Source organism: Puma concolor, chromosome A1 (assembly GCF_028749965.1).
Source record: "Puma concolor isolate L17-30 chromosome A1, mPumCon1.1.hap2, whole genome shotgun sequence".
Taxonomy (NCBI): domain Eukaryota; kingdom Metazoa; phylum Chordata; class Mammalia; order Carnivora; family Felidae; genus Puma; species Puma concolor.
In genome coordinates this window covers 214,527,055-214,551,257 of record NC_141667.1, presented here as the reverse complement: position 1 = coordinate 214,551,257, position 24,203 = coordinate 214,527,055, and the positions used below count along the sequence as shown (strand labels likewise).

The 24,203-nt window shown below is 42.0% G+C and overlaps 1 protein-coding gene across 3 annotated transcripts in view; it reads left to right on the top strand.

The window, feature by feature from the left end:
- EPSTI1 (epithelial stromal interaction 1) overlaps positions 1-24,203 on the top strand; it is a 99,310-nt gene that overhangs the window by 10,315 nt on the left and 64,792 nt on the right. For all 3 annotated transcript variants that reach the window (XM_086711544.1, XM_086711537.1, XM_025924354.2), the window contains exons 2-6: positions 6,715-6,773; positions 8,791-8,874; positions 11,580-11,653; positions 12,296-12,379; positions 22,944-23,017. In XM_086711544.1, the coding sequence (XP_086567670.1) occupies positions 6,715-6,773; positions 8,791-8,874; positions 11,580-11,653; positions 12,296-12,379; positions 22,944-23,017 (375 nt within the window). The remainder of the gene's footprint in view (positions 1-6,714; positions 6,774-8,790; positions 8,875-11,579; positions 11,654-12,295; positions 12,380-22,943; positions 23,018-24,203) is intronic.

The following is a 24,203-nucleotide window of genomic DNA, read 5'->3' as shown; positions in this document are numbered from 1 at the left end:
ATAGAACATATAGTTTCTAGCATTGTCCTAAGTACTTTATGTCTGTACTCTAAGAAGTAGGTAGTGGTTAGCCCCATCTCACAGGTGAAAAAAATAGAAAAACTTAGTAATTTGCCCAAAGTTGTAGGTAGAACGTAACGGAATTAGGGTTTCAAGCCAGGCAGTTTGGCAATAGATTACCACTAATGTGGAGGTTTTATAGTCCCAGAGCACCAGATTGCTTTTGTCTTTCTGTTCTGCCATTTTTAAAAATGTTTATCTATTTTGAGAGAAAGAGAGAGAGAGAGAGAGAGAGAGAGAGAGAGAGAGCACGCGCATGCACACGTGGGGGAAGGGCAGAAAGAGAGGGAGAGAATCTCAAACAGGTCTGCACTGTCCGTGCAGAGCCCGACACTGGGCTGGAACTCCCAAACTGTGAAATCATGACCTGAGCCAAAATCAAGAGTTGGATGCTTAATCGACTGAGCCACTCAGGTGCCCCTCAGTTCTACCATTTCTTTTCTTTTTTTTCATTTATTTTTATTTATTTTGATAGAGATAATAGAGAGCGAGTGGGGGAGGGGCAGAGAGCGAGGGAGACAGAATCCCAAACGGGCTCTGTGCTGATGTGGGGCTCAAACTCAGGAACCGTGAGCCACCCAGGCGCCCTATTTCTGCCATTTCTGATGCATATCTTCCATATTCAAGTTGCCTCGTTGACCAAGATACCTGTCTGAGCACCAGCTACCACTTCAGCCTTCCAGGTAGGAGAAAGCAACAAAAAAAGCTTTTCCTGCCTGTTTCCATTTAAAGGAGCTTTTCTAGAAACCTTTCTCAATAGCTTCCCCTTACATTTCAGGTTTCCCAAACTTAATAGCATGGTCACACCTAGCTATAAAAAAGGTTGTGGACTGTAGTCTTTTAATTGGGTACTTTGTGAAGCTGAATAATACAAAGGTGCCATTTAACAAGAAGGAGGTGAAAAATCAATGGTTGGGTAGGGCCAGCATCTCTCCTAGTTTAAGAATTGAGGAGAGTCAGGCACCAGAACAGAAATTAATCATTTGATCATACTGTTTCTGGGATTTTGGAAATGCAAATGAGATAGCTAAGGAAGAAAAATTTAAATGTCCACATTCCTGTTCAAAGTATTGATTTTTGAGGACTATTGTTTATTTATTGTTTTAGAGTTTTGTTCTGGTTAATATTCTGTGCAAAGCTGTATTTTTATGCTTCGTACATGGTGCAGTATTGTTTAAAACTGTGAACAGTTGAAACACCTGACATAGTTGAGTGGCTACATTATGATGCATCCATGTTGTGAAATACTATGTAGCCATCTAATATTAAGCTTGTTACATGAATAGTTGGGAAAGCACCTACAAGTGAAAGTAAGACATAAAATTGGACTTAAGATATGTTTGCAATGGTGTAATAATATGGACAGAATATAGATTGGACTGAACTTCACTCAAATGAAACTAATTGTGATCTCTGAGGCGTGGGATTATGAGTGCCTTTTAAATACTTAAAAATATATTTTGTGATTTTCTTCTATAAGCATATGGCTTTCAAAATCAGAAATAAAAGATGAATTTTGTTTTTAAATATTTTATGCAGAGATTTAGATAAAAATCCCTCACGCCTTGCATTTATCTCTGACCCAGGAGTCTCGTGGCTTTTGCCAGTATCTATGAAACAGTAACATGGCTAAGGTTAGCTTGTCAGGTTAAGCAAGTAGTTTGCAAGTAGGCTCAAATCAAGTCCCAGATCCAACATCTCTATGTTCTGAAAATATGAATTCAATTTCATACATTTTGCAAGTATACCTAACAGTTGGTCCCCATCTCCACTCCCATCATTAGTTTTTGGCCTCTTAAAGATGGTGAGTCTCAATAATACTATGTTTCATATATATTCTTTGTATCTTTAGAGTGAATCCTTCTTGCTTTTCTCAAAGCCCTTATCATTTATGTCTGTATATGTGTTTTAAGTGATGAAATGTGACATCTTTCAGGTCTACCCTGTATGGTTGTGCAGGTTGGTAACTACACAAACTTGTCTGGCGAAGGTAGTAATTTGGAGCTGAAATACATACCAAACCATGCACCCTAGTGTAGGGTTACCTCTACCTGAAAGAAGGAGCACTTTTTTCTCATTTGCATAAATTTACCATATCCCACTAAACCACGAGCCTACATAGGAATGCTGGGATGGAGGGTGTGTGTGTGTGTGTGTGTGTGTGTGTGTGTGTGTGTGTGTGTGTATACCTTTTCGACTTTCCATAAAGTTATTCTATGCACAAAGGTGCTGATGACCTGTGATCTCTTGCATATCTTTTCCCTCTGGGTGTCTGTTCTGCCCTCTGGGTATCTATTCAATTGTCCACCAGAAGCTGTGAGTTCAAGAACTAATTTGCTTCACATCAGCTTCTTGGATGTGTAGACAATGTTTTGGGCTCTGCAGATTTTGAGGTCAAAGAATTCATGAGCCCTTCCTCACTGGAGTTTTGGAGTGCTGGATCAGGGTTGGTGTAACAGGTGTAGTGGTTAAGTATGATTTACTCAGCCGGATCTTGTTATTTTTTGTTTTTCTTGGGAATATGGTCTGCTTATTAAACTTTTGGAAACCTGAATGCTTCAAGTTTTGACACATGTTGGCTAAAAACAGTAAGCTTCAGATGCCTATATTGAAGGTCATATAACAAAAACCAATATGGAAAGCCATAGCAAGAAAAATCCAGTGCCTTTGATTAACCAAAAATCTTTTTTTTTCAAGTTCATGCAAGGTTAAGGTTTTCTTGAACTAAGAAAACCTCAAACTAGTTTTTTGAAGAATGGTAGACTTTACATGTCTCCTATACTGCTTGAAAAGATCTGTTTGTTACTTAATCTTCTGTTTCTGAATTTTTGCTCCTATGTTTCTTTTTCAGTCAAACCAGTGTTGTTCCTAATTAGAAATTTAAATTACATCTGCTGCAGTTTGTACACACCAGGGGATATATTTATGTAATACTTTTAGCCAGCCAAGATATTTTTCATAACTTCAGCATAACATTTTCATAAGGCGTTTATTGATGAGATGTTATAAAAATTGTGCAGGAATGGACACGAGAGAAGCAATTGTGTAGCTCAGGAGAGACCTTGCAAGAAAAACATTTCTTAAATATATTTTTCTTCTCTCTATTTTTTTTTGTATGGTGCAGGAACACATTTTCTCTTTGTCTTCTGCTCTTCTTTATATGTTCTCCCTCAGTATGTCTCCTGGATGTGTGCTGTTGGAAAGTGAAAATAATCTTACAAATTGCGAGATTTCATTAAATTTCAATGAGGTAATTAAGGAAACTCATTTTCAAAGATATACATTTACTTCAGTGGCTTGAATGTTGCTTAATCGGGAAATGCCCAGAATACTAAATATAGGCAGGCTGGGCTTGTCTGGATCAGCATCTTTGAGAGTCAGGCTGTTGAGAGGGAAGACATGCAGGTTAAAACAGCAGAGGCCCTTGCTGTGGGTGGAAATTAATTGGCTGAAAACATGAATAAGTTATACTTGTTATTCATGTCAAGAAAAAGGGAGGAGAGAAGGGACGGATATTTGTATCTATCAACGCATTACTCTCTGCCACATGATAATAAAAAACCTAAAAAGCAGATCCTTAGAAGTAGGCTCCTCTTTCCATAGCAAGTCAGAGGACTAGAAGCCCAAATACTTGCCATGCTTTCTTCTGAATATTATGTTTCAGATTTGGCAATTTCAGCCGAGAAAATGGTACTAAGAAGGTTACTAAGGAATTCTCTAACATGAAACATTTATTACTGGGACCCCTCCTTGAGCCTGGGGTTATGTTAAAAGGCTTTCAAGTTAAAAGGCTTTGAATTTAGGGTTGGATAATTCTTTCCCTCTTTTCATGGCCCCACACTATGTCTGGGTACGTGTAGGCTACACAAATTGCAATAGATTGACCGCAGTTCTATTCCTAAAACTAAAGATGCTACTGTGATGTTATCAGACTTGAACATATTCAGATTAGATATTGTGGAATAAGATCTTTTACCTATAGAATGATTTTTCTTTCCAGATCTTTAACGAAATTTAAATTTTGGGCATAAGGGAGGCCCATGGGACTTGGAAAATTCTGTGAAGCTGCTCTTGGTAAAACCCTAGCAAAGAAACCCTTCTTTGGCCATTTCAGACCCTGTCTTTTAAACCTTAGCTAGCTATACTTCTCATTTCTATCCCTCTGTGACTGTCCCCCACCTTGAATTTCTACTTAATGTCCTCTTACTTTGACATTTGTTTGGATATTCTTGTGGTATGCTCCAGAGGCTTCAGAAATTGTTCCTAACTAAAATATAAGCTCCATTAAAGTGGTTGGTCTGCTTTTTCATATCTCCCTTCATTCTTCATAAACCCCTTAATGTGAGTCCATAAATAGGTGCTCAGTAAAGTAGGTTACTTTGGAAGTCTATCAAGAGGCTGGAAATGAGTGACGATCGTATCTTCTACTCTCTGTGTCAAGCTGAAGGGTTAGCTGCAAACACCCACCTAATCTAAAACAAAAGTCCTGCATTTGAGTCTGAGTACCATTGCTTAATTAACCTTGTGACCTTCGGTGTGTATCTGTATCTATATCTTTATCAATGATTTAATCCCTAAATTCCCATCAGTCTAAATGTTCAAATATAACTTGATTGATCTACAGCAGTGGTTCTCATAGTGTGGTCCCTAGATCAAGACCATCAACATTGGGGCACCTGGGTGGCTCAGTCGGTTAAGCGTCCGACTTCAGCCCAGGTCATGATCTCGCGGTCCGTGAGTTCGAGCCCCGCGTCGGGCTCTGTGCTGACAGCTCAGAGCCTGGAACCTGCTTCAGATTCTGTGTCTCCCTCTCTCTATGACCCTCCCCCGTTCGTGCTCTGTCTCTCTCTGTCTCAAAAGTAAACGGATGTTAAAAAAAAAAAAAAAAAAGAACATCAACATTACCTGGGAACTGTTAAAAATGCCAGTTCTCACCCCTCACCCCCGCCCCCAGACCTACTGAATCAGGAACTCTGCGCTTTAACTGACCCTCCAGGTGATTCCGATGCGTGCTAAAGTTTGAGAACTGCTGATCAGTGTAGAGTCAAATCCCTGGGATGGCGAGAAGCTCTGTGCCACGATGTTGAGTGGAGTCAAATCCCTGGGATGGCGAGAAGCTCTGTGCCACGATGTGGCTGGACTTGAAGGATTGTGCAATCATGTCACGGCGAGCATTTAAATCCAGTACCTTGCGTTTCACCTTTAAGGCTCTGTACAGTGGCTCACCATTGCATCATATTCAAGTGTGTAGCCATTACCCACAGAATTGCAGCTCCCAAGCTCCTGTGAATTGAGGAGTGAAAAATCTTTCTTAGGGTGAACAAAGAATATGCAATGGACAAGGGATTAATTTTCAGTAGCAGCCTCCTCATTTTGTATTCATAACGTTGTATGCATGTGAGGCTACAAATGCAATGTCTGCTGATATATGTTAGGTAATTGGGCATCTTGCAGCCCCATTTGCATGCAAAGGTGATTGTACACTTCCCATTTACAAGTCTAAAATTAAAGCCCAGTTTGAAGCAGGCTGAAGTCTCACTGCTAGGAAAATAACAAGATAAGGAAGAAATGACTTCTGTTAATCAGCACTTTTGGCCTCTACTGTTCAATCTTTGCTAATTTGTCCTTTGAAATTGTACATTCTGTGTTGAAGAGAGAGAATTCTAAGAGTAGCTGGGGTTTTTAAAAAAAACAACCTTCACTTACAAGCTGATTGTGTGTATTCATAGCATTCCCCCTAAAATTGTACCCACACATATGCTGCAGTCTGTTGCTCTGTGAGGTATTGGTGCTCTTGTGGGGCCACATCCATCATCTCAGAGAAGAGCCTCTCTCCCCCTGCCAAACAGATTTACAGACTGGGTCTGTGGCATCATTTCATTTCAGTTCAGCCCACAGTCCTCAAGCAGGTACCCTGTGCCAGGCATTGTGCCAGAGGCTGGGTGGGTACAGATCAGTCAAGTTCCAGCCCTCAAAAGCTCACAGTATTTTAACAGCCTCCTGGAATCTCAGTGCTGTGTATATTCGGTTAAATGCCATCTTCCCAGATCCGCACCCCATGAATTAAAATGCTTCAAGGATGCTTCTCTGAGCTCCCGATTATGTTCTCTCTGTGTCCCCAGGAGAAGAGGAGACCTAGTAGATCCATGCCTAGGAGAGTCAGAGCCTGGAAGCACAAGATGTGGCCACATGGCCACTCAGATGGCTCATGAAGAGAGGGTGGCTGCATTGCAAGTGGCATGGATTTCCAGTTTGTAGGGCCCAAGAATGCATGAATGTTTTCTGTACTCCCAACGTGGGTCATGATGGAAGAGAATGCCCGGCTAACGCCATCTCAAAGGGACTTGCCCCTGAGTGCCACCTGGAGGAACGGTGGATCCCTACAAAGACAGTTTACTAGAGCGAACTGTGAAGCAGTCACTTGTCGGTCTTGATCCGTTGCTTTATATTTCCATATTTGGCCATGTGTACTCGCTTTACTTGACAACTAGATTGTAACCTCCCAGAGAACAGAGCTGGGTCTTAAGAAGATTATCTTCCACAGTGCCTATTTGATGGTGATGATCACAAATACAGCATATTAGCAGCAAGAGTGTCTGGAAGTTATATGTATTAGTTTCTCATGATAATCGAGTTTTTTCCTCTTTATTCCAGCACAGGCGCATATACCTTGATAACACCAAATGAAAACCGAAGAAATCAGATACAAAGGAGTATGTATATTTATTCATTTAACATTCAGAATGCTTCTCATCTTAGAGAGTAGGATTGATTTACTTTGGTTTATAGTTTTATTTTCTGGTACGAATAGACTCACCACATCTTACAGAGTTTTTTCTTTTTTTAACTTCAGCAGCTTTAATTATAGCTTTAAAAATTATTCTATTGTTAATCCTTCTAAATTAGTTTCTCTCTGTTAATAGCAGAACTCATAGCACAATGGCAAATCTCAGATTTCTGTTGGACTTAAACAATTTCACATCTATTGCCAATAAATTATCTAGTTCCCATGAAATTGGGTTGACTGCAGATATTTTTACAGGACTATGAATACTTGCAGAGCAGATGAGTTATATATGAAACAGATCATGACATAATCTGTCCCCTTCTTGATCTGTCCTGTCCCATCCCTTCTTAATGGAATTTTTCTTTAACCTCTGTGCTCCCATAATTTTGTAAGTATCAGAGTCTGCCCTCAGCTGTTTTTATTTGAGAGCGTCCATTTCCTTGTTCTAGATTACAACCTCTTTGAGGGCAGGGACTACACTTTACGCATGTTTGCCCTCCTTGTACCTAGTGGGTGCATAGCCTATTTGAAGTTGTACCGTAAAATAAATGCTGCCATTTAAATTACAGCATTATAACTTAGAGGTAGATGGAGAACTCAAGTTCAACCAGTTCACAAAGAAGTTATGAGGCCTGTTCACTTCAAGCTGTGGGGCTAGCGCTGACATTCTGTGCTCTTGTGTATTAGATTTTTTTTTTTTAATTAAAAAAATTTTTTTTAAATGTTTATTTTTGAGAGAGAGAGAGAGAGAGAGAGAGAGAGAGAGTGTGTGTGTGTGTGTGTGTGTGTGTGTGAGTAGTGTAGGGACAGAAAGAGAAGGAGACACAGAATCTGAAGCAGGATCCAGGCTCTGAGCAGTCAGCACAAGAGGCCAACACGGGGCGCAAACCCACAGGCCGTGAGATCGTGACCTGAGCCGAAGTCAGACGCTTAACTGACTGAATCATCCAGGTGTCCCTCTCCTTTATTAGATCTTGATAGGAAATTTAATATTGTGACTAAGAATGGACATACAGGCACAACAGGGAAGCAGTTGTCTAAATTAGAGACTTGAGTCTCCACCAGACATGTTGCACCCTGGATGGTACACCTGCATCAGTGCAGAGTATGACGGTCATAGCTATGCGGCAGAGACTGTGGGTATTGCCAGCAACTGAACCAGCGACCCAACTGAGTCCCAAAGGTTCTGGCATTTTACGAGCTTGTGATTTAAATACTTTCCAGGAATTTATGCCTTAGTGTGGTCTGGATTTGGGGTATGTTTCAGAAGTTCCCCCCCCCCCCAATTAAAAATACTGCATATGGACATTTGAAACAATGGGGTCTAAGGTGGGGGAGATCTGGATACGCACTGAAGAACAGAATTAGTATCTCGGGCGCCCCCTGCTGTCATGCAGAGTGTGTTATTTGGGCAGTGAGCGCTGCTCCACCTAGAGGAGGCTGTCCTGCCTGGTGGTATGGAGTGCAAGGGGCTGGAGCCCTCACCCCTAGTTGCGGTAAGCTTGGGCGACGTTTGAAACACAGTGCTGTGGGCATCAGAATTCTCTGGGGCTTTGTTTACTGTGTGCAAAGAGTTCTTACTGACATACGAATATTCTACTTTTATACACACTCTCTATAGAAAATTAAAAAAACTAATTGGATCTAGGCTTTTAAAAATGCCAGAATGAGAGGAAAAACAAAACTCCTTTATTTTAGTAAGAGGTCAGGATTTTCCAAATTTGGACTTTCAGTTCATACTCTTGGAGAGAGAGAGAGAGAGAGAGAGAGAGCCTCAGGGGTGGGCGCAGCATTGCCCCAAAGGGTGCCTTCCTTTCCTGGCTATTTTGTGCACTCATGCTTGCATGGAGTTAATTGCCCTCTGATGCTTGTTTCTTGTGCTATCAACGGAACTGTTTTCACATTCTAATCATTGATGATTTGACATTTCTCACCTGGCTTAGTTGCTGAGAAAGAGCTGGAAAATCTTGAGAAGTGGAAAGAACAACAGCGAGCGAAGCCTGTTACCCTGGTCCCAAGGCGCTTAGGTAAGCCAGTAAACCAGGTGCCTGGATCGGGGGAGACAGGGCCACCCAGGGATCCTGTTAGCGCCTTGCCTGCATCTGTCTTTGAACGTGCGTTATTGGTTTGGGGGTCATTGTGCTGCTTGGAATACAATGCATTTAAACTTGAAACTCTTGGGGCGCCTGGGTGGCGCAGTCGGTTAAGCGTCCGACTTCAGCCAGGTCACGATCTCGCGGTCCGTGAGTTCGAGCCCCGCGTCGGGCTCTGGGCTGATGGCTCAGAGCCTGGAGCCTGTTTCCGATTCTGTGTCTCCCTCTCTCTCTGCCCCTCCCCCGTTCATGCTCTGTCTCTCTCTGTCCCAAAAATAAATAAAAAAAAAAAAAAATAAATAAACTTGAAACTCTTAGGTATGAAGGTATGCTGTTTTGGATCTTCTGCGAGAAGCAAATGTATGATGCCCCAGTTATGTGGGAGTAAAGTGATGGCTTAATTGCTGAATAATTTAGAGTCTCTTAGAGGATCACTTCTGAAGAAAGTACCTGGGACGCTGCATATGCCTTGTCATAGCACTCGACAGGACGGGACTAAAAGCTATCACAAGCATATTAATCCTGGCAGTATTGAATGCTAATGGGAAAAAAAAAAAAACCAGATGGAGATTCAATTCTAAAACGAAGATGAGAGTGAGCTGGGGACACGGTGGTGGGTATAAAGAGAACTTCACCTGTGTTTTCATTCTACAGATAGAGACCTTTGGGCCCCCAGAGCACATGCCAGTGTGATGAATTGTGTGGGCTGCCTGTGCCTGGTGTTTGAATCATTCAACAGGGATGCCACCTAATGGGAATCATTCACATCCTTTCTTCGCTTTTCCTTTCTCCAGCAGCAGCTGGGAACTGAAAAGACTGGATACACGGTTCCCACAGATTTCGTTAACAACAAATGCATTAGAGTCAGGGGTTACTTACTGTCACAATAGTTTTAGGAAAGTATTTTTTTCCAGGACAAAGGTAAAAATAAGCTAATTTGGAAATGATTTAATGGGTGAACGTAATGGTATTATCACTATCATTCCATTGTATTTCACAAGCGTCTAGGAGGTAAAAAAGAAAATCCTAGAATATATGAAACTTTGAGATGAGTTTGGAACAAAGCCTTCACATTCTTAGACATCTGACTTTCATTATTTCTTTTTTTCAATGTTTTTATTTATTTTTGAGAGAGAGACAGAGCAAGCACATGCATGAGAGCATGAGTGGGGGAGGGGCAGAGAGGTGGGGGGCAGAGGATCTGAAGCAGGCTTTGTGCTAACAGCAGCAAACCCCACGTGGGGCTTGAACTCACAAACTGTGAGATCGTGACCTGAGCTCAAGTCTGGATCTCAAGTGAGCCACCTAAGAGCCCCTTTCTTTATTTGTTTTAACTCTCCACTCCTCCCCTATTCATCTATCCTTTAAAATATTGGAATGGCTCCAGGAGATACTGACAGTGGCTGTAACATTAGATAATAGCTTCCATATTCCTCACTGTTTCTTTCCCTTTCCCCAGTTCCCCACAACAGAGACCGAAGGGCCACAACCAACTAGGCCTTATATATCTTTTGGGACTCAGAATAAATGTCTCTGTGGTGTGTTTATCAGTTCAATTACAAAAACTACAGTGAATGCAAATTGTTTTAATGCATCTTCTGTGCGAATGAATCTTTCAGAGAACTGACACTTTTAGTGACCAAAGCACCAGAGAATCATTTCAAAGGAATCTTTATAATACACATACCAAGCTTGCATAAACACCAAGAAATCCCTAAACAGCAATTCTTAGATGATTGGCAAGCTGCAAGGATTTCTGTCCCTGAATTATTTTAGGTTTAAGAGAGAATAGGCAAATAATCTCACTTCCATATTTTTCTCTTGAATACCTCAAGAAAGAAAACTAAGGGGTATGGATTGACAGTCACTAACTAAAATATTAGTAGTTTTAAAAACCTGGTTATAAAGACTATGTAATTTTCTGGTGGCAAGACCCCTGAGGATTTCCTACACTATGCTACTAAAGAATGAGGCAGTAGGGTCAGGAGAAGACAAGACAAGCAAAGCAAAGCATCATCAGCCTGAGTAGGCTAAGGAATGGCCATCCTCAAGTAGGAGGAATGTTGTAGAGTATTTAAGACCGGCACTATTTAGCATGTACCTTCAGGTGTAAATTCAGTCTAAGTGAAGACGTGACTACCCACATGACTGAAAACCTTTGTAGGATTCTCCTCTTCTTTTAGGCATATGGTACCATGCTCTGTCCAGAGCATGTTTCTCTTTTAAGAAATTCCCACTCTCTAATGTCTTGTTAAGAAAACTGTTTATGGGGCGCCTGGGTGGCGCAGTCGGTTAAGCGTCCGACTTCAGCCAGGTCACGATCTCGCGGTCCGTGAGTTCGAGCCCCGCGTCGGGCTCTGGGCTGATGGCTCGGAGCCTGGAGCCTGTTTCCGATTCTGTGTCTCCCTCTCTCTCTGCCCCTCCCCCGTTCATGCTCTGTCTCTCTCTGTCCCAAAAATAAATAAACGTTAAAAAAAAAAAAAAAAGAAGAAAATAAAACTGTTTATATCCTCATTTCCAGGGGCATGAAAATGTTAAAGAAACTCCTGGCGTAGACTTATCATGTATTAATTAGTCTCTGATGGCTGACATTTCAGCTTAATATTCATGTTTCACCTTTGTGACTTTTTTCCCCGTAGGTGGAAGCCAATCGGAAGCTGAAGTCAGGCAGAAACAACAACTCCAACTGATGCAATCGAAATACCAACAAAAGGTCAGAATCCGTCTCTTTTAGTTCAGTTTTGGCAAGGAATTTGAGTACTGGCACTTTCAGTCGCCATGAAATAATACATTTACCAAAAGCATAAAACCTTGAAACCAATTACAAAAGGAAACTCTCAAAATCAAAGAAGTCAGGAAGTAAGAAATGAAGAGACGACTCTCTAGACTTCTTATCCAAGCCGTACATCAGTCAGCAGGACCCTTCACAAAGGGATTTATTTTTTATAGTTCAATCCCTGCCACGTTTTGAAGGTTTTGCACCAAGAACATGGGTTTGCACAAAAGTAGTACAGAAAAGATTGAAGATGCCAGTGACTTTTTAAAAATAATGAGGCATATGAGTTTTATAATAAGGAAATATCATCTGCTGTCTCTCCTCCCCAACCTGGGTGGGTGGGGTGGGAGGACAGAGAGACAGAGACCAAGGAAGAACCATGAGAGAAATGTCACGGACAGGAGATGCAGCCTGACAATTCTCTGTGATCTTAGTAGTGGGAAATGCCAGCCTATCATCATGGCGAGGTAGAACACAAACAATACTGTAATTTGTCTCTCATCATAATTTCGTGTTCCAGAGGTTCAGACTGAAAGATAGTAACTGTTTTTTGTCCTCTGTAATTTCAATACAATTTAGCTAAAAAGAGAAGAATCTGTAAGAATCAAGAAGCAAGTGGAAGAGGCCAGAATACAACAGATGAAGGCAGTTCAGAGACAGAAGGTAAGATAGTGGCAAGGATGGTGAGCTACCACTGACCGAAGGCTCCCTGTGTATGCCAGGCTGTCTTCTGCACACCGCCCATATGCAAATTCGTTCAATTCTCGAAACAGCCTTACGAGTATAGATTATTCTTATTACTTGCATTTACAAATGAGGAAACCGACACAGAGAGGGTAGGTAACTTGCCCAAGGGCTCACGGCCAGTAGATAGGAGAAGTAGGATTCAAATACAGGCAGACTGGCCTCAGCACTAGGTTTTTGGTTTTTTTGTTTTTCCTGTGTTTGTTTAGTTCTTTTGAGAGAGAAGGAGAGAGGGAGACAGAGGGAGAGGGAGATGGTGAATCCCAAGCAGGCTCTGTGCTCTCGGTGCACAGCCCGACGCACAGGCACAGCTCAAACGCAGGGAACTGTGACATCGTGACTTGAGCCGAAATCACGAGTTGGATGCTTAACCGACTGAGCCGCCCAGGTGCCCCTCAGAGCTGGAGTTCTTAGTGACCACACAATCTCACCTCCCAGGCAAGTGATCAAGTAGTGGCTGTGTATTTGACCAGAAGGCAAAGCGGTTAGTAACACCAGCAATTCACGGTGCACTGCCTTTTCCAGGGTGAGTGTTAGATAGGTGAACATGCCTCTCTTACCGGTGCAAGAAAAAGTGTGCATTTGCATTTCAGTATTAGTGACGTGATAAAGCTCACAGTGATGTGTTTAGTTTTGATAACTCTTTCTGGAGCTTGGCAAAAAATCTCTCTTAAAACATGCTTTTCTGCTACAGAAGAAGGAAGAATGTAGTGTTGTTCTACCCCCACCCTTCTTCCTCCTCCCATTCCCACAAGGTCCTAAGCTGTAGTAGGTTTTAAGTATTGGAGGTATGGGGGTGAGGGGTTGGCTCATGATACTGACCACCAAGTATGGCACCTGCTCAAGTATAAGTCATGGAAACACACTTCCTATTCTTGCTGTCCTCCTGCCTGTCTGTCTGTGTAGCTCTTTCTCCCTCCCTCCTTCCCTTTCGTTTTTTCTTTTCAAGATTGAGGGTTGGTCAAAATTTAAGCCTGGTTACCAAGCAATGGATATTTTTACCAGTCACAGTTAATGAAGCCAAAAGGTGATGGCCCGTAAAACACATGAGAGTATATGAGCCTTACCTGCTGTTTACCTGGTTGGTGAGCAGACTGTCTTTCTTTATAAGGTATCTTGTTGTATGATCTCGGGCAGCTCTCTGCCATGCCTCTACACTAAGCCCCACCTCCTCTTCTTCCCTCACGGCTCCGGGAACATCTGTCAAGTGCAGAGATGTGGGCTCTAGGGTAGAGATAAGACTGGACTTCTGCATGCGGAACTGTAATGAAATGCTGGAGGTGTAAGACAAAAGAATATAGGAACTTTGCTCGCAAAATTTGATTTGGCAGTCTGTTTCCAATTGATCAGCTATTACACCTTCACTGAAAAGATTTTTGTGACACTAATTTGTTTTTAATCTTCAAAAACATGATTTCGTCTTTCTACCTCTCTGTTCCCCATTCTTTTTCATCCAACTGCCCCCTCCCAATTTTTCTTCAAAGGGAAGTTCACACTTTGGTCTTGTGATTGTAGAGGAGATGGCCCCCCCTTTTTTTTTTAATTTTTTTTTTATTTTTTTCAACGTTTTTTATTTATTTTTGGGACAGAGAGAGACAGAGCATGAACGGGGGAGGGGCAGAGAGAGAGGGAGACACAGAATCGGAAACAGGCTCCAGGCTCCGAGCCATCAGCCCAGAGCCTGACGCGGGGCTCGAACTCACGGACCGCGAGATCGTGACCTGGCTGAAGTTGGACGCTTAACCGACTGCGCCACCCAGGCGCCCCAATGGCCCCTTTACATAGTCCTTCTGCATTTCAGTTGGAACTAAGAAAATCGTCAGATCATCACCAGGAATTGAATTAAGAGTCTTGTAGATCCTGAAGAACTACTGTGTTGCAACTTCTTATTCTAAAAGCCATTTATTAGTTGTCATTTAATACCCATAATTAGCTGACTTGTGGGTTATTTATAGCTCATTTCTTCATGGGATCAAATAACGTATACTATTCAGAAATGTTAGTAGCCGAAATGGTCTTCATTTTTTTTAAGCTTGTTTATTTATTTATTTTGAGGGGGGGAGGTGGGGGAGAGAAAGGGGGCAGAGAGAGGGAGAGACAGAATCCTAAGCAGGCTCCACACTGTCAGCACAGAGCCCAACGGGAGGCCTGAACTCAGGAGCTGGGAATTCATGACCTGAGCTGAGATCAAGAGTTAGATAGATGCTTGGGTGGCTCAGTTGGTTAAGCATCAGACTTTGGCTCAGGTCATGATGAGTTCAAGCCCAGCATCAGGCTCTCTGCTGTCAGACTTATGTCCCCAACTCTCGTTCTGCCCCTCCCCTGCTGGTTCTCCCTCTCTCTCTCTCTCAATACGTAAATAAACTTAAAAAAAGAATCAGAGTCTTACCCAACTGAGCCACCCAACTGCCCCTGAAATGGTCTTATTTAACACTGAGTAAAAGCAGCATTTTCCTCTTTCCAAGATGTACTATAACACTAGGTGTATAACAATCATTAACTACAGAAATCTTAATTGGATTTGCTTTTCTAATGTGATAATTGTAATGATTATTGGTATAATTTTGCCCAAAAGTGAGAGATGGGGAGAGAAAGTTGATATGTTGATCCTTCCCATTCAAAAGATGTTCCTTGAACCAGCCCCATGGGCATCACTTGTTAGAAATGCAGAATCTTGAGATCCCCAAACCTTTGAACCAGAACCTGCATTTTAATAAGCTTCCCAGTTTATTCTTGTGCATATAAAATCGAGGAGCATTAATGTAATCTACATAACAAGATAAGGAGCAGCCTCCCCTGGTCCTTCTACGGACCTGATTTCTTTGGTTAATTGCCCTGCGCTGCCACCGTGACCTAGCTGTTCTTATTGTACATAAATCTGTGGCTTTTCGTAGTAAATGTGAGCCTATTTAGTAGCATGTGTCAGATAAAAGAAAAATGGACATTAGCCATCTAGAAATGGCATACTTCACATTGCCAGTGTGAAAATGGCCAAGGGAAGCAATAATGGCTGTGCTTATGGAGCATTTATTCTTTAAAATGCACGGCAAACACACATATGGACACCAGCCTGCAAAATACCGCCCTCCTCCCCAGGCGAATGGCTACTGTCCAGGAACTCCGAGTCAAGTAGAAGCTGAGCAGCCTGTTGCCACCCGAGAACCCCTAGCTTGGCCTCTTGTCTTAACCCTGTTGCCCTTCAGTTTTCCCCTCTCCCAAGAGGGGTCACCTCCCCCCCCAACCCTGGGCCTCTAATTGCTTACCACCTGTGTGTGAGTGAGGGTCAAGTAGACTATTCTCTGCTAGCACATGGGGGTGTTCTTTGATCTTTAATAAGCAGAAGGTTGTGAAAGGCAGCCAGCCCTTTAGTATCCGGTCTTGTCAATGGGTTCAGGAAGAGTTAGCCCTATAGGTGAGGGGGAAATTTGGAAAGGGCACGAGGATATGTTAGTCAAACTTTTATTCCCGGTCCTAGACTAGGTTGATGTTATGTATTCTTCCCCTGGTGTATGAGAGCCTCCTCAAATCCACCTGTGAGAGTGGATTGTTACGTTTTCAGGATTTTTGTAAACTAGTTGACTTCACTGTGGTAGCTTGAAACCCTCCCTGTTGGGAGTCGTTTCACCACGGAAATCAGTAAACGCTGCAAATCAACCTCCCCCTCCTCCTCTTTGCTAGAGGAGGTTGCTGAGTTTATCAGTATACCCCTGCTTGGCCCTAAGCGAGAGGGGGCCTCGCTCACCTCCCCCCACCACACACATTCCAAAGCCAAGTGCCTGGGGGCTAAGGAGGGCAACAGTTTTGTGAAGTATCTGGCATATTATATGTCTGATACTTATTGACTTAAAACTAGATTATAGCCCATATGGTAGGCAGAGTAATGACCCCTCCCCTGCCCCTCCGTTCTAATCCCTGGAACCTAGGACTATGTTACGTTACGTGGCAAAGTGGAGGGATTACATTTGGAGGTGGAATTAAGGTTGCTAATCAACTTACCTTCAGGTGGAGCTCTGCACTCTCCAGGTGGGTCCAGGGTAATCACAAGGGTCCTTAACTTGGAAGAGGGGGGCAGGAGATTGAGAGCGTGAAGAGATGTTAGCAGGGGGAGATTTGGCCTGCCGCTGCTGGCTTTGAGATAGAGGGAAGGGACCACGAGCCAAGGAATGTAGATGGCCTCAAGAAGCTAGAAGAGGCAAGGACAGAGATTCTCCCCTGGAGCCTCCAGAAGGAAAGCAGTCCCGCTGACGCCTTGATTTTAACCCAGTGAGACCACCTTGGACTTCTGACCTCCAGAGCTGTAAGATTATTAGTAAACTCATGTTTTTTTGAAGCCACTAAGTTTTGGCAAATGCAGCTTCATAATGATGTATTCATTTCTCTTTCTGGAATTCCATGAAACAGAGAGAATACCTCGAAAATTAGAACGTCAGAGTGAAAGGAAGTCGTTACATAAAAGCAGTGTACGAGTACTTTGTACATACGACTGCACATACAGGGGTACAAGTAATTTGTTTGCCACTGGATCCTGCAACATAAGTAGACAGATTTTCATAATCCTCCCAGAAAGCCTTTTACCTGCAATTCTGCACTGTGGGAGCAGACCTCCACTGCGGTTTCCCCCCATAATCCTATTGATGAATTAGGTAATACTTCGATTCCTCCTCCAACCACCCGCCCCCCCCCCCCCCCCCCCGCTTTCATAATACCCACAAACTTGCAAAATGAAAACCTTCTGGTTCCGTGTTAAAGAACCTCCCTACCTCCCGGATTACTCTGATTCTGCCTTTGTTCTACTTCTGTTTGAAATAATATTGCACAGTGGCATCTAGTTTGTAAATACTTTCACTTAATACACAGAACCTCCTGGGGTATCATCACGTCAGAAAGGGCAGAAGCCAGCCCGAGATCTGAGTGGCACCTGATGACTCTCCTTGTTTTTTTCCGCTAAACCAAAAGTCATAAAGCTGATAGTTATTTGGAGCACCGGGAGTCACTGGGTTTTATGCAGGCCCTGAGAAGCCTTGTTAGTTAATTTTCATGCTGTAAACTGAAGTGGGAACCAACGAGTAGAAAATAAGTAGATGCAGAGATGCATACTTATACGTATTTTTAAGGAATCATGTGTCACTATTTCTAGCAAGCATGTAATAGCAAGGGCTAACAGTTTAAGACAGATTGCAGGGTAAAGCCACACTGAGGAACCACTTTCAATATTGTCTTTATAAATTGGGAAAAATGTCCATTTCTGACATCTCAAGGAACACTAGTATTTCCCAGAAATATGGTTCCTATGTTTTGCATTTCATGGTGGATGAATTAGTGTGGGCAGTTAGCGCCTATTGTTAAAATCTAGTAGGATCCCGTTAATCCCCTAACGTTAGGATGTCTGTCTTTGAAATATAGAGGTAGTGCTAAGAAGGTAAGCTGTTAGCTTCTCTATGCCTCACTTCCCTTATCTGCAAAATGGGTACAGTAATAATACAGTGGACCGGAAGGCTTAGAGGATACAGTATGTGCAAAGCCCTTAGTACAACGCCTAGTATGTAGTAATCACCGACTAGGGGTTCCTTAACCTAATTCATTGTAAAGGAAAAGAAGTGCTTTAACACTATCTCATTTGAGTCTGTTGTATCAAGCTGTTTTGTGGAAGGCAAAGAATTATTCTTGTGTTACATATGAATTGGTTCCATTTTTTCATTTTTACTAAACCTACACGAACGAGGTTGCTGGCGAGAAACAAACACACATGACGCGCGCGCGCATGTGTGTGTGCGTTGTAATTTTGCCCCACCAGATTTGTGGGCTTCCTGCTCAGCTGGGTCTCTAACAATACCTACTCTGCATTCCTGGCCCACCCCTAAGTGCCAAGATCTTCCTCTCCTCATGTTCTTCTTACTGTCTTCTTTCATTTTCAGCTCACGATCTCCTCTCTCACTTGCTAGGCAAAAAAGTCCATCAGGCATAAGCACCTTTATCTTCCTGTTTCCTTTACTCTTCCTTCGCTGTTTTTACTCCTGTCCCATCTCAGGAGAAATAAGAAAGGGTTTTCTTCATTGCTATGATAGATGCTTCCACCTGTGTTTGTTTTCTCCTCTTTCATCTCCTCAGGAACCTTGCTGCCCCATCGGTTAAGCCTCCTTTTGTCCTGTTTTGTCCCTGTCCCACCCCCACTCCCTCAGTCTCTTGGTGTAAAATCCTGCTCAAATCTCTTCTTTTAAAAACAAAGGATCTCTCCCTGTTCTGGTTTCCTTTCAACTCCTCTGTGCCACACATCATCGTGGGTCAGCTGCTTGAAGGCCTTTCTACCACATTTGGTTCCCAAGTGCCAGTCTGTGGACTGACTTCTAGCAATCACCTGAACCAAAGAATCTGTTGTTTTAAAAAAAAATGTCCCTTAGGTGATGCTGAGCGCAGCCGGTCTAGGAACCTGCTGTCTTTGTGTTCTCCCCTCTAATTGTTCCTTGGTGGACTGAGTTTGACTTCTGTCTCTAGTACTCCACAGTACTGATCTAGCTAAGAACACCAGAGGTGCTCTTGATTGAAAAAACCACCACCACCAACAACAATGGAGACTCTTTAATTCCTACCTTACTTAAACTCTTTGTAATATCATAACTGTTAAGTACTCTGTCCTTCGAATTCTACCCCTCTGGATTTCCAGATCCGTTTCCCCCATGTTTTTCTGCTACTGATGTTCTATCCAGGTGCCACCTGTGGGGTCGTCTCTCATCCCTGTGCCTGTGCCACCATAGTCTTAGGTGAAAGTCCTCACTTTTCCACATTTAAGGATTAGTTATTGCTTGTGCTGGCGATTTTTGAAATCCGTATCTCTAGCCCATATTCCTGAGTCCCAGAACCATGTATTATACCGTATGCTCGATAGTTCTTTCCAGATGTTCCCCAAGTAGGGCTCAAATCCAGTAAGTTCAAAATGAAACTTCTGTTCATTCTGATGCTCTTAATGGCCACCCTGTACCATTCCCCCTTGCCTCACCCATTCTTTATGGATGTAGTCCTCCTCCTCTTATTTTCCCCCTGTCCTATTATATCTGGCCCCTGAATGTTTCTGGAATTTGCCCGTCCTTCTCTGTCCCTGTTGCTGTAATTTGGGATTCCTAATTTATGGGCCGATTACCGTGAGAACCGCTCCATTGGTTTTTATGTTTGTGGTGCTTTCTGCAGCTCACTTGTCTACACTGCTTCCAGAGTGAGCTGCTTACTGTCCTGCTTAAAATAACATAATGGCTCATCATTGCCTTTACTGAAGCCCAAACTCCTTCACTTGGCATATAAATTCTTTTGTAACTACCCCTTCCCTTTTCCTCAACCTTCTCGTCCACCGTGTCACTACAAACACCTTTTAATTTATCCATGAGCTGCTCCAGGCTTCCTTAAATTGGCTAATTCTCTCATGCCTTTGTGTATTGACAAAATTGTAAGTTATGGGAATATCCCTTCCCTCTCCGGGGCCACCACTAGCCCATCATTGCCTTTGTGCAAATTACAAGCAGATTCTTCATCCAGGTGGTCAGTTCTGTGGGTGCTCAGGTTGGTGATTGATAGTACTTTTGTGGAACATAGAAAAAGATACTTGTGCTGCGCTGAAGCACCCTGTGCTGGGATCTAGGGTTTGGTGAGCTGAATGCCAGCCGTCCTTTAGGCTCCCCAATCCCTTTGCCGGCCCCATGGGTAGTGAGCAACCTGTACAATGGGGTTAAGTAGCCCTGTTCCCATCACCTCTTCCTCCTCTTGGAAAACTTGCTTAGATTTGTCTAGAATTTCTACCTCTCGTTAGACCATGGTTCGTATCCTTTAATTTGGTCATTAACCCCTTGGTGAATCTGAACAAAGCTATGGATGAGCCCACTCTCTGTAGAAATGAGCATACTCTTAACAGAGTTCATCATGAACCCAGGGGTTAGAAACTACATTCTGAATGTCAGTCAACTTGGCTCCTGTGCCCAGGGTGGGGTCTGCCACTTAGTAGACGCTGAATGAATGTTCATGGAACTGTTGAGAGAGTACCTACTTCCGTGCTTTTTCTCTGTTCATATTATTTGCAAACCTCTAATCCCCCAACGTATTTTACAGACTGTCATCATTGGTTCCTTGTCTGTGTTCCCAGCTAGCCTCTGAAATTTTCCAGAGGAGGCACTACTCTGCTCATATGTATTCTCAGCATCTAACATAGGACCAAGCATATAATAGGCATTTGATAAATGTTTGAGCAAATGAGATTTGGTAATATTAAATGATTTGTTTAAGGTCACTCGGTGAGGATGGATCTAGAGCTGGTTACAAAATTTTTTCTTTTTTTTTTTTAAAAAAAAAATTTTTTTTTAACGTTTATTTATTTTTGAGACAGAGAGAGACAGAGCATGAAGGGGGGAGGGGCAGAGAGAGAAGGAGACACAGAATCAGAAGTAGGCTCCAGGCCCTGAGCCATCAGCCCAGAGCCCGACGCAGGGCTCGAACTCACGGACCGTGAGATCTTGACCTGAGCCGAAGTCGGCCGCCCAACCGACTGAGCCACCCATGCGCCCCACAAAATTTTTTCTTTTAGACCCCATGCTTCTAGACATTTTATACTTGTGTATATATGTATAAGTATGGTTGGATGACTTCTACTCTGTGAAAAATGAAAAGACCTAAACAGTATGGCTAAACTTAAGGATTTGGATTATTATACTAAAACAGCTCCTACGTTGTTAGGTATTGACTATAATTTTCTTTGCAGATACTCTGGTATTTTGCAGTACTTCTCCATCAACCTCTGAGAGATAAACAGACCTTTGTTGGACAGAATTTAGCTACTGAATAACTCATGAGTTAAAAGTTATCAGTTATTCATGAGTTGAATTCAATGCTAATCTATTAGTGGCAAGATTAAAACTGGGTTTCCATTTTGTGACCTTGCTAAAGGAGCCCCGGTCTGCAGATCCTTGTGTGGTTTTCTTGCCATTTTTGAAGTAGCATTTCTAACAGTAGGCTAATGAATACCTACTGCGTGCTTACTGTCTTTTACCGCCCCCCACTTTTTTCCAGAGATGTAGGGGCTCCTCGCAGTCCACCCTTTTGGTCTCATGAGTCAGGATTTTTTTCTAGGTTGAGATCCTGTTGATTTATTTTCACAATTCTCTATTTGTTTGCTTCCTAGAACTTGTTTAATTAATAATCCAATTGCTTTGTATTCTAATTGGTTCCTTTGGCAGTAAATTTCCTTTATGTTTTTTTTTTTTTTCCTGAAACTGAAATCCTCTGTTTCACCTTTCAAAATGGGACCAGTAAATGGTTCTGTGTGAATGAAGACTTTCATGGAAATGAACAATATGAACTGTTTTCCCCCCTCTTTGAAAGATGGGAGCCAAACTAATGTCAGGGTTTAGAAATGATGAGTTCCATTATTCCCTTTTCACAGGTCTTCCTGCCAGGAAAATCCAATTCCTTTTATTAAAGCAAACCCAGCTGCTTGCTGTCTCCCTTGGATTCATTTAAAACTTCAAGTCTCTCCTGTGTTGTAGAATTTGTTTCAACTCCCCATTAAGCTTGTTTTCTAAGAACTTTACTTGTTTTTCATAGGCAAGTTTTAAAAAACAAAAACACAACAGTTTATGTCATAGTGAACAAAAAGCTCCAGGATTATTTAAATTGGATTAAAATATGCCAGAGCCTTGGTGACTGTAATCTCAAATATGAAGTCCTTTGTTTCTAGATTCTCCAAACAACTAATTAAAAAAAAAGAACTCTTTTCCATTCCATTTTTTATGACATTTGCTGTTCAGTCTCTCAACAGCTTTAAGTATATGATTCTGAGTCAGAAGGGACTTGAGTTGGCTTACTGAAAATCTTTTTCCGAATGCTTTAGTGGGATGTGGGTTTATATGTATAAATTTTTTATGAACTACTTAACCATTGCTTATAATTTTCATTTAACATACTTGGTGTGGAAATTTCATGTCTCCCTTAAAACATCTTGAAAACACTTCTTAAAATATAAATGTTGCTATCATTTGAAGTAAAGAATAAAAATGTGAATACTGATTCTGCGATTATAACAATCAATTTGGGAGAGGGGAACCATGGAAGGAACTTGGGACTCCTCACTTTCAGTAAATAGTGACCGTGGGTTGAAAGAGCACATCTGGGAGCAAACCGTAAGAGACTCTTAAAAACTGAGAATAAACTGAGGGTTAATGGGGCAAGAGGAGTGGGAGGGAGGGGAAAGTGGGTGATAGGTGTGGAGGAGGGCATCTGTGGGGATGAGCACTGGGTGCTGTATGGAAACCAATTTGACAATAAATTTCATATTAAAAAAAAAGAAAAAGAAAAAGAAAAAAGGGCACATCTTGGAAGCCCTGGTAGGTACCAAATTGAATAACTGAGGCCACTTGAACCTAAGGATTTGGGACCTTGGATAACTTTAATACCACGATTCTGCCTCAAGTTTCCCTAATAGATTGCATTTTGATACTTGCAATTTCAGAGCAATAAACTAGAGGAGAAAAAAAGACTTCAAGAAAACCTCAGAAGAGAAGCATTTAGAGAGCACCAGCAGTAGTAAGTTTGTATCTTCAGAACTTTGTACCTTTAAGACATTGTTTACTCTGCTTTTGAATTCTAGGTAACTTTCCAAGACCTCTGCTTTGGATTATGGGCTGTTATATTAATTATGTCATTGAACTCTGTCATTATGTAAGGTTTGAGGTTGGATACCTCTGTACTCACCAGAGTATTCTTCATCGATTTGAAATAATACTGCTAAATTTGAGAAATCCTTGATTCTAAATAACTTGGAGGGCTGATTCTTTGGCAATCCAAGGTACTTCTGATTATGTTGACTTTCAAAACACTGATATAAGGAAGATAATATTTGAAAAGAAGCACTCTCAACAATAGCCAAATTGTGGGAAAAGCCTAAATGTCCATCAACTGATGAATGGATAAAGAAATTGTGATTTATATACACAATGGAGTACTACGTGGCAATGAGAAAGAATGAAATATGGCCCTTTGTAGCAACGTGGATGGAACTGGAGAGTGTGTTGCTAAGTGAAATAAGCCATACAGAGAAAGACAAATACCATATGTTTTCACTCTTATGTGGATCCTGAGAAACTTAACAGAAACCCATGGGGGAGGGGAAGGAAAAAAAAAAGAGGTTAGAGTGGGAGAGAGCCAAAGCGTAAGAGACTCTTAAAAACTGAGAACAAACTGAGGGTTGATGGGGGGTATGAAGGAGGGGAGGGGAGGTGATGGGCATTGAAGAGGGCATCTTTTGGGATGAGCACTGGGTGTTGTATGGAAACCAATTTGACAATAAATTTCATATATTAAAAATAAATAAATAAAAAATAAAATAAAAAATAAAAACATAGGGATGCCAGTATCTCTCCCATAGGCCATTTGTAAGGATGAAATAAAATAGTTTACATAAATGGCTTAAAAGTGCCTGAATTCTATGGAGACAGAAATGAAACTTACAGGAGTCCTTGTTGAATGGATCAGCCAACTTATATTTTGTAGAGACTGGATAGTGATTCTGGTCCCACCCAGAATTAGCAACTGGCTTCCACTTTCAGATGGATTATCATCTGACTTCCTCCTGTTCTCTCTTTTCTGTTATTTCATTTTCAGAATTTCAGATCATTCTAATGTGGAGGTGAGCATATGTGACGCCCTAATGCGTGTTGCTCTTCTAAGTACAGGGTCCTCTGGTTTTCTCCTTCCGCCACAATTATCCTGC